General features: G+C 35.8%; 1 protein-coding gene across 1 annotated transcript; it reads right to left on the bottom strand.

Annotated features, from left to right (window-relative positions):
- Positions 1–716: 716 nt before the first annotated feature.
- LOC127106810 (coatomer subunit alpha-2) lies at positions 717–6,718 on the bottom strand. The gene is made up of 4 exons (XM_051044106.1): positions 6,493–6,718; positions 6,115–6,329; positions 4,883–5,377; positions 717–4,022 (listed from the first exon to the last, which is right to left on the bottom strand). Exons 2-4 carry the CDS (start codon positions 6,320–6,322, stop codon positions 1,057–1,059), a joined length of 3,669 nt encoding a protein of 1,222 aa, XP_050900063.1. The 5' UTR covers positions 6,323–6,329; positions 6,493–6,718; the 3' UTR covers positions 717–1,056.
- Positions 6,719–10,652: the final 3,934 nt, after the last annotated feature.

Here is a 10,652-nt window from a genome sequence, read left to right as displayed (position 1 = left end):
TACCAAATATTTCCGTCGTCATAAACGCATCAGTAATATCTACACATATTTGGGGAAGACTTCTTGAAAGACTTCCGGAACACATATAATACATACCGGAACACTTCTCCAAAGAGTTCCGGTATGTAAAATTTGTTCACCGGAACTCTTTCAAGAAGTGTTCCGGTTTTATAATTTTTTTTTAATTGAACCGAAACTCTTTCATGAAGTGTTCCGGTTTGCTTTTTTTGTGTGTTCCGGAAGTCATTCTTTAAGTCTTCCGGTTTGGGAAAAATACATACCGGAAATCTTTTTGTAGGAGTTCCGGTGCGAGGAGTGTAAAAGTGTAATTTCTGAAATTTTCAACTGAATGGTAAAAATGAAATGATAAATTGATTAAAACCAATTAAGAGTAGAATGGAAATTTTTAAAATTTTGTAGGGATATGGGACTAACGGTAGGGGTACAAGGTAAAATTTTCTCAAATGATCTATGTGAATAAGAACTACCGTCGTGTATATCACACTCAAGCTTCATCGTCTTTACCGATAAAGCAATTTGAAAATAAATTATTTAGATCAACTGTATAAGTATTTTCACTATTTAACATATAGAAGAATAAAAATACATCTTCATTATTTATCGAAGTGAGCAAATAATCTTAAGATGTGCAAAGTGAAATTAATGAAATACTAATAATAGAAAAATGGTGTATAATGCACAGCGGATCATGCACATTTCCGGTATAAATGCTTTATTAAAGCTTCAAAATGTGGCGATTAAAAACTCAAACTAAAAATAATAATTCAACATAATGGGTGAAGACTTCACTTGCACGAAATATTCATAACCTTCTCCCCCCTTCATCTTATACTTAGGGAGGGGCAAAAAGTATTAGAAAGTAGACCATGTAAAAAATATATAAAGAAAAACAAAGAAATTCACGCAAGAACAATAACTCTCGACTATTTCTAGATTCTACAGAATATATGAATTGATCAATACGACTTTAATCATGTGCTGAAAGATGACCTGAAACAAAAATTATCATTAACTGCTCCTCATCCAAAAGCTCAATCAACGAATCTGGGCAGGAGAACAGAGCAACCCAGAAGCATCTGCCCCTACTACTGAAAGTTCACACACAGTGCATAGCTGCCCCTCATGGGTTGGTACAAAACGGGAAGTACAGTATGGGCAAGAGACATCCTTCTGTCCGCGATAAATGGGCACATAGGTTGCCCCACAAGTCACAAATGGGTTTCGGAAATCATAGTTCAACTCTGTGGCATCAGTCATGTTCCTTTCTGCAGCTGCTAGCACTTGCCTTGCCGTCTTAGCTTGGTTTTCAATACTAGGATTGGTTTCAAGTAGTCTCCTGGCAAAGTTAGCAGCAGTGGCAAGGTTCTTTGCTTTGTAGCAGACAGTCATTGCATTCAACAAAGCTAGCCTCAAGTGAGGTGTCTGAAGATTGCAGTGGGTGAAATATGCTGCGAGCTCCTGCTGGCGTACTGGATTGTCCTTCATTTCCCTTCTTTTCAGCTCCATCTGCAGAGCCAGAACATACTCTTTGACTATGATTATCAATTCCTTTACATCATCCACTTCCCTCCTTGACTCTACGACAATCAAAGGAATTGTATGAAGAATATTAACAAATGTACGGAGAGCTTCAGTGAATTTCCCAGCAGTTGTTGACTTATAACCAGCTTTGAGCTTTTCGTCTAATTGGGATAATTTGTAAGGAAGTGCAGGTGGGCCTCTCACATTTGGACTAGACGCCTCAGTCCAACCCCTTTCAACAGCAAGTGGTACAACTGGAGCAGATGAAAAGGCGCGCAGATAAGAGTGACTAGCAGAATGAAGATCTAGGAACATAGATCTCAAGGGGGCAAAGTTTTTGATTCCAAGCTGCCTGTTCAGTAATCTCATTGCAGTATCAAAGTTGCCAGCAGCTGCATGATCAGCAGCAAGAGATGATCTCTGAACCCATATCTGGCTAACTGCCATCCCAGGTGTTGGCGCCACAAAAACTGTGGACCGTGCACTAACAGAAGCTTTTGGAGTCTCAGCTTCAGGGGGGAGCTCTAAATCATCCAGCTCCCACCCACCCTCTTCATCGCCCTCTTCAGCCACCTCTCCATCATCCAAAATTCCAGCAACATCACCATTTTGTAAGCCTTCAATGTCAACCATGTCGAGCTCCTCAACCCAATCACCTTCAGCAGCCTCATACTCTTCATCGTCGGCATCTTGATCAGCGTTTCTAAGCCCGCCATCAAATATGCCTCGCATGACCCTAAGAAGGGGCCAATCGCCACAACATAGCACAGGTGACGGAGGTATCAAGAGAGATGGTACTTTCCCCTCGGGCAAAGATGGAACGTTATCCCCCAGTTCAGCTGCAAGCCTTTCAGCAACGTCATGTAGCCCATGGGTTGATGCAGTGATATAAGCAAGAGGCAAATGACCCACATTTTCCAAGATCTTAACACGCTCTCGAATATCACCCATATATAAGGCATTGTGAAACTGGCCCATGACATCATTCTTGACTTCAGCAATTTTCAACATCTTTGAAAGTTTCTCCACATTACCAGTGATGAGATAAAGGAAAGATAATCTCTCAAAATTCTTGGTCCTCTGATATGCATACTCTACTATACCAGCATTGCCTTGTCGAAGAGCTTCAACTCCCAGTCGGTACCAGTGATCTTTCTCATCGATTGCTGTAGCTGATGCTACTGCAATTTGAATGTTCCCACTCTCTAAAGCCAAATTGAACCGAATTCTCTCATCTTTCACAAAATGGAGGGCAACCTCAGGAAATCCTTTCTGTTGTAGATAAGCAATCATAGCTTGCCCACAAAGCTGTGAGTTTCTTATCATGTTCATAACATGGTCATATTTTTTCTTCAACAAGGAAAGCTTAAAGATATACTCTGTAGCATCAATGGTTATAGCTTTGTTTTTCCCATCCCGACCCAAGCAGAAGATGACATTTCCAACAACCTTTGTGATATAAATTGGGACGTCCAGTGTTTTGATTATCCCACTGTCTCCATTTGGGAGGCAGTATTTGATATGATTTAATGTTGTGTAAATAAAAATACCATTGTCATCCCAGGCTCCGCTTTTTACACGGATTGTCTCATGGAGGGTGCATTGATGCACCAGCTTCTTGCTAGCAATGACAATTGCATGTTTGCTGAGTAAAGCAACGCTTTCCATGTCATTAGACCAGACTACATACTTGATGAAAGGGGTCTGAAGATCGCCAAGAACGATCCTCTGCTGAAGATCAAATATAAAAACCCTATCCTCGGACCTACAGAGCAAGTTGCCTGTTCCGGCATAGAATATAGCATCGGTGGCAATCGGAAGCACACTCTTTTTGACAAGCTCATTCTTAAGGTTTTTTAAAAGGACTTGGTTGCTGCTTTTTTCAAGCACAGCAAACCTATTCCGAGCCACAAAGACTGCTGATCCTCCAAGACCTTTCTTTGGTTCTTGCATATCACCCCTACCAAAACTGTCTTTGATTGTGCTATCTTTGGATATGCAGTACAACTCATAAGATCCACCATCCACGTCTGAACAGAGAAGAATTGCGTTTTCAGTAGGACTGTAGGAAAGAGTCTTAGGACTTTGATTCAAGCTTAAAGAACCAGGTCGTCGAATAGTAAGTACTTGTGTCTCTCTCTGTGTTGAAAATTCATAAAACCGCAAAAAGCGGTCTTTTGTGTAGAACAAAGAATCACCGCTAACAGCGAAGGCGGGCCTTTCTCTCTCCAGCTTGAAGACTATCATGCCACTGTCATGACCAGCAGCCAACAGATTCATTTCAGGATGCGTTGAAAGAATCCAAAATCGATCATGTTCCCTGCGGAAAGTTTGAATACCAGTCCTCTTTGTTGCATCCCATACTCGAATACTTTTATCCTCAGAATTTGACACAATGATGTCCTGTTTGGCATGGAACATAACACATGAAACATTATTCATGTGCCCTCTCAGAGTATCCACTTCCCATGCCTTAGTGTCTGAAAACAGAAAATAAATTTTATTAGGGAATAGAGAAGGTCATTCTAAACTATGTTGTTAATCTCGGATAGCATTGTGTGGCACCGACCCCCTAAAATGTTATTGCGCTATAGTGGATAGCGGGAATAGCCGCTATTGCAAGGACTAAAAACTAGTTTACAAAGTAAACATAAATACTCAAAAATAGACTAATACACAATTAAAGAGATCATCACACTTAATAGTTAAAGAACCTAAATTATAGAGTAATAAAATTTAGGCAGAGAAGAAGAATAAAAAACAACTGAACTCAAAGTAGGAAGAAGAGCGTAACAATTATTTTTAAGCAAGAACATAACATTACTCTTCAAAGGATTCAGATTGAAATATACCCTTATAAAAAGACAACTGTTTTAAAAAAAAGATTTTGAAGAATTTATCCCCAAAATTCTAATACTCACTGCAATAGCGGATGCGATAGAGGTTTGAGGCCGCAACTAGCGGCCGCTACAACCACTATTGTTAACAGCGGCTTGTAGACCAATAGTGATGTGTTGGACCCTACCACCGCTACGATATTCTGCTATAGTGCGCTATTGACAACATAGACTCTAAATGCTAACTGTTTTTCTTTCTCGTTAACTACATAGTAATGAAGTTAATATGTGCAAGAAATGTCTTGCATGAAACATTTTTCTTCCAAAAATACACAAGCTCCTCTAAACACTGTTTTATGAAAAATTGTAATCACTTGCATAGCATCAAGATGATGTATGGAAGCCCGGTAAGCTGAAGCTTAATAGACAAAATCAAAACTATGTATATTTTCAGATAGTTACGATTCAGGCAACGTAAAGTAAATAACAAGGTTTCATATTACCGTTCATCCTCCAAAGTTTCACTTGACGGTCATCAGCTCCTGAGACAATAAGAGGCAGTGTAGGATGAAAAGCAGCCCAGTTGACACCTCGGTCATGACCTTCCAACACATACTTAACAACTGCATCGACACCACCAAAAAGATCTGTGTTCATCTGACTCAATCGCAAAATATCATCTGAAGGAGGTCCAGCCTTCCTTTTGAGAGAACCAATATCCCAAACACGAACAGTCTGATCCAGGGAGGCTGACACAACAATATCCTCTTTTGGATGGAATGAAGCACACATAACATAATGGTTGTGCCCAGTTAAAACAGATATACAGGTACGTGACTGCCAGTTCCAGATGCGAATGGTTTGATCATCACTGGCACTCACAATCCATGGGTTCTCATGATGAAATTGTACTGTCCGAATATAATCAAGGTGTCCTAGAAGAGTGAACAAACACCTATGCATCTTATAGTTCCAGACTTTAATCTTGTAATCATCCCCTGGTCCAATAAAAAATATAAAAAACCAATAAGCATGAAATTGTATAGAGTAAAACCTTCTTCCCCTTCCAATTTGCAACAATAATATATATTATCAATGTATGCGACACACCAAGATCTCCACCCCAAAAGACAGGTTAAAATTATGGAAAAACACAAATATTAGAGCAAGATTTCATGCACCAGAACCACTGATTTGTTAAAAGATCGTGTTGATATCAGTTACTAACTTCCGGATCCAAAACATTTGAATTAAACCATACCAAACAGATCTAATATCCTATTCAAATAAAATAACGTACATACAAACAAGTCTATAAACCATAACCCATTCTTAGTTTCTTACACATCACACATAGTATCCTTTAACACCCTCAAACAAAAAAAGATCAGAGGTGTTATAACGAAAGAAGCCAACACGAGATACCACACACAATTCCTCTAATGCTATAATATAAACATTTCATCAGTTCAGTATGCAAGATCTAAACATCTAGTCCATTTCAGAACACCAATCTAAGTGGATCCCATTAGAGCTTTAATGGATGCATATACACATCCAAGGTAACTCAAAGTTTTCCATGAGTGTAGATGTAAAAGTGGTATACATTAATAACGAGTGCCATCATTTACATACGCATATGCAGAAAAACAAATAAAAAGAACAAAAAAAGACGCAAAGTAACAGATCAGAGTAAATTTGAAAGAAGCAACAAGGGTTATTATGAAAAAGGAACCTCCAGATACAAAAAGGGGCTGCGAATTGTGAAAATGAACGCCTCTAACAGGTCCATCATGCTCATCGAATCTGTCAATTAACGTCCCCATTCGATAGTCCCATAGCTGGATCACGCCACTGTGAAGACTCGCAAGTATCCATGGCCTTTTGCTATGGAAACTCAATCCCTTCACTCTGTTACTTTTCGTCTCGAACTTCGTTAACATCTTCCCTCTGCACGATCCAATCAAAATTCATCACAATGGCTTAACAATAAGCTCGAAATTGAATCAAACACGAAATCATAATCATTGAATCAACATTGTTGGACATTAAGAAAGAAAAATTGAATCAAATCGAACGGGAAGATGAGGAATTCGGAATCGAGAGAAATTACCTCAGATCTGATTACGATAATGAAATTGAGAAGATACGCGATCAAGTTCACCGGCAGAGATGCGGTGATATATGCATAAATGTGCAGAGAGAATAGAGAAAACGAGAGCGAGAATATTCACTACTCTCTATTCAGATTAGATCTGGTTATGGCTATGGTGCTATATGTGTAATAGAGAAAGAAAAAAGAATAAAAAAGAGACAGAATAGAATGGAAATTATATGTAAGTGCGTAATAGTGTCGTGATCGAAAGTATATGAGTTCAAAATATTATATTAATCAAGTATTTTAAAATTGCAAAAAATACAACAAATATTAATATAGTAATTTGTTTAAATAGACTATTATGAATTTTTGTAAAATAAAAAAAACTACTAGATTAATGAATTTGAGTATTGCACCGAATATTACTGATATAAAAAAAATTAATTATTATAATGAAAAAAATTATATTATCAATTCATCTACATTTTCAATGTATTTTAATTAAATTTTTTAATAAAACTTTTGCTCTATTAATTTTGCTTAACAAGATCAAGAACAACATCTATATTTAATTTATTATCATAAAACAACATCTATATTTGATTTATTATCATAGAACAACATCTATATTTTTTTTAATAAGAGTTTGATGTTGGATTTTGGTATTTTATATCACAAATAAGAATTTTTAAGTTTACAAATTTATTGTATCGTGTTCTATTTGCTATATTAGTATTTATACAATTTACTTCTTTCTCCTTAAGTAATAAGGTTTTTACACAAAAACACAAAAATATATCTTGTATTATTAATTAAGCCTACATAATCACCATTAATATATATTTAAAAGTTAAGCTTTCACTTCTTTCAAATATAAGTCCCCTCTCTAGAGTGATTTTTGAGATGATGTAGAATATGATATACAATTATTGCAAATATCCTTTCAGTAAAAAAAATGCATGAATTGATTCATCACACTAATTGCATATGATAAATTCAACTTAATATGCATCAAGTATATCAACTTTTCAACTTAATATATAGTGTTGTAATTTGTCAACTTTGTTTTTTCCCTCCTTATAGTTCATTTTGTTACTTTGCCTAATTACTTAGTTGTTTTTTAAAAAAAATCAAGTAAATACTTCTTCTGAAAGATAAAAACGCATTGACTTGAATTTACTATCTAATATTCCAAGAAATATTTTGATCTCCATAGGTCTTTCATCACAAACCACGCAAGATAGTTTCTCTTTGAGTATGTGTCTTTTAGTCAACTCATATTATGTAAAAATAATATCATTAATATAAATAAAAAATAAATAAAGATTTCCTCGTTGTGAATATTTAAGAATAAATTATAATCTCGTTATCTTTTTTTTATAGTCTAAACACATTATTTCTTTTATGATCATTGAACCATGCCTAAAACGGATAGTTTAGTCCATACAAATCCTTCCTTAATAAACATACCTAATTGACTTCACCTGTGAGACTAAAGCATGTGGATATTTCGATATACACCTCGTCATATAAGTCTTCATGAAAAAAACACATTGTAATATCAAATGATGCACTTTCCATAGGACTAAGAAGAGAGAGACAATGATATCAAGGTAGTATTCATATTTATTGTTGGAGTAAATGTCTTGTAATAAACAATATCATATGTCTGAAAATATTTTTTGCCACTAGAATGACCTTGTAACAATTAAGGGTGTCATCTAATTTGTGTTTTATTATATAGATCCACATGCATCCAATTGATCTCTCGTCTCTCAACAATCTCTTAAACCTCATTTTTGTCGAGTGTTTTAATTTCTTCTTTCATAATTTGGATCACATTTTTAGCTTTTCAATGTTTCCTGGTGACAAAATTCTCACCAAATTAACGATTGTAATAAAACACTAATTTTATAGAAAAAGATGGGTAGAGGTGACAAATTGAAAAATATAATATTAATATTCAAAGGCGCGCGGTCTTTTTGTCTTTTCCCAAAACAACACGTAATCTATTTGGGTCAATATCACGAATATTAGGATCACAATAAATGAATAATATCTAGTACTTACCACATACTCATACAATTGGATTGTTTTTGGAGTTTTTCATATTTACTTGTTTTCCTAATACACTAAAACTGGTATCAAAGAATATAAATTCTGCAAAGCAAAAGTTAATGGTTGAACCAGAACATGATAATACAAATGTTCATAATTTTAACTAGAAGTGTGACTAAAAATAAGCGATGACTCAAATTTCAATGTTAAGCTAGGAAATAGAATAAAATAAACTCAGGTTTAAAAGTTGAATAAAAAATAGGAGTCGAAAAAAGTGACGAGTCAAATTCCAAAGTTGAATTAAGAATTCGACGAAAAATAGGTGATGACTCAGATTTAGAAATTGAGTTAGAAACCAAAACAAAAATATAATCGGGTTCAAAATTTAAATTAGTAATATGACTCAAAATAGGTGGCTACTCAAATTTAGAAGTTGGACAACGAGCATGAACTGAAACAAGCATTTTAATGCAAATAGGACTGAAAATTAGAAGCTCAAAATCAGAGTCAAAATATTTCGTGTTTTTCCATCGAATTCAAGGAAGAGCGAAGTATGACCCATTTTCATAAAAAGATACATCTTTCAAGACAAAGTACTTGCAGTAAGGGACAATAACACTTATACCCTATTTTGTTGTATTCATAAACCATATAGACACATTTGACTACACGTGTATCTAACTTACTTCGAAAGTGCTTATGAACATGAATGAAGGAAAGACAACTAAACACTTAAGACTATAGATTTTGTAAGATTATAACAAAATAAAATTGTGAGAGCATAAATTGAATAAGACCAACACCATCCAAAACTCAAGAGGTACTTATGCAGGAAGCAGGTCAAAGGCAATTCTTGAAGTCATATACTCTGATGTATGTGGTGGTATCCAGGTGGATTTGATTGGAGGTAACAAATACTTTGTTACATTCATATATGATTTCAGTCGAAAACTGTGGACTTACCTGATCAAGAAGAAAAGTGAAGTGATCGAGGTATTTGCCAAGTTTAAATATATGGTCGAAAGACAAAACGGTCGAAAGATCAAGATTCTGAGGACTGGTGGTGGTGGAGAATATGTGTCGAAAGACTTCGACGTATTATGTATGAAAGAAGGGATTGTGCATGAGGTGGTTCCACCCTACACTTCACAGCTGAATAGAGTCGCATAAAGGAAGAATAGAACCATTATGAATATGGTGAGAAATATGTTGAAAGGCAAGCATCTACCCAAAGAATTATGGGGATAAGTTGTGTCGACTGCAACATATATCCTGAATAGATGTCTAACGAAGAAGCTATAAGGAATCACGCTAGAAGAATGTTGGTTTGATGTCAAATCTGGCTTGAGTCATCTGAAGGTATTTGGATCTATAGCACATAGACATGTGTTAGATCAGTTGAGAAGAAAACTTGATTACAAGTCGAGTTAGATGATCCTGATAGGATATTATTCTATTGGAGGATATAAGTTGTTTGACCCAGTGTACAAGCAAGTGGTGATTAGTAGGGGCGTGATCATAGATGAGCTTAAGGAATGGGATTGGACTGAGAATGTTAAGAAGGTCTCAGTGAGAATCTTATATGATGAACCAACTAGTGAAGTCGAAAGAGAAGTTCGACAAGAAGTCAGAGGTGAAGCATGCCTAAGTAGACCTCAGAGAACAAGACACATGCCTGCAAGGTTGCAAGAATGTGTGATTACATCAGATGATATGGTCAATGAAGAATGTGTGATTACATCATATGATGTGGTCAAGACACTATGCTTTCTATGAACAACTGGCAGATGTGTCAGATGGATGTGAAATGTGCATTCCTGAATGGCCCCTAAGAAGAAGAAGTTTATATTGCACAACCAACTGAGTTTGTGAAACAAGGCAAAGAAAGAAAGGTTTACATACTGCATAAAGCCATGTACTGACTTAAACAAGCTCCAAGAGCTTAGAACAAGAAGATGGATGGCTTTCTAAGGGAGAAGGAATTTGTAAAGTACAAAAATGAACATGTAGTATATGTAAGAAGAAGTAAGAGTGAATTGCTTATACTATGTGTCTATGTCGATGACTTATTAGTAACATGTAGCTGCAAAAAAAAAATATCGAAGACTTTAAAGGTG

The sequence above is a fragment of the Lathyrus oleraceus genome, chromosome 7, assembly GCF_024323335.1.
Source record: "Lathyrus oleraceus cultivar Zhongwan6 chromosome 7, CAAS_Psat_ZW6_1.0, whole genome shotgun sequence".
Taxonomy (NCBI): Eukaryota; Viridiplantae; Streptophyta; class Magnoliopsida; order Fabales; family Fabaceae; genus Lathyrus; species Lathyrus oleraceus.
Note: the sequence above shows the minus strand (reverse complement) of the source record. Positions and strands in the feature narration are given on the sequence as shown.

What these genes read in the sequence shown, in the direction of transcription:
- LOC127106810 (XM_051044106.1), bottom strand. Translation starts at nt 6,322, where the DNA reads ATGTTAACGAAGTTCGAGACGAAAAGTAACAGAGTGAAGGGATTGAGT. An exon ending in GCCCCTTTTTGTATCTGGAG is followed by an intron (nt 5,378 to 6,114) that starts GTTCCTTTTTCA and finishes TTATTGGACCAG; the next exon opens with GGGATGATTACAAGATTAAA. An exon ending in GAAACTTTGGAGGATGAACG is followed by an intron (nt 4,023 to 4,882) that starts GTAATATGAAAC and finishes TTCTGTTTTCAG; the next exon opens with ACACTAAGGCATGGGAAGTG.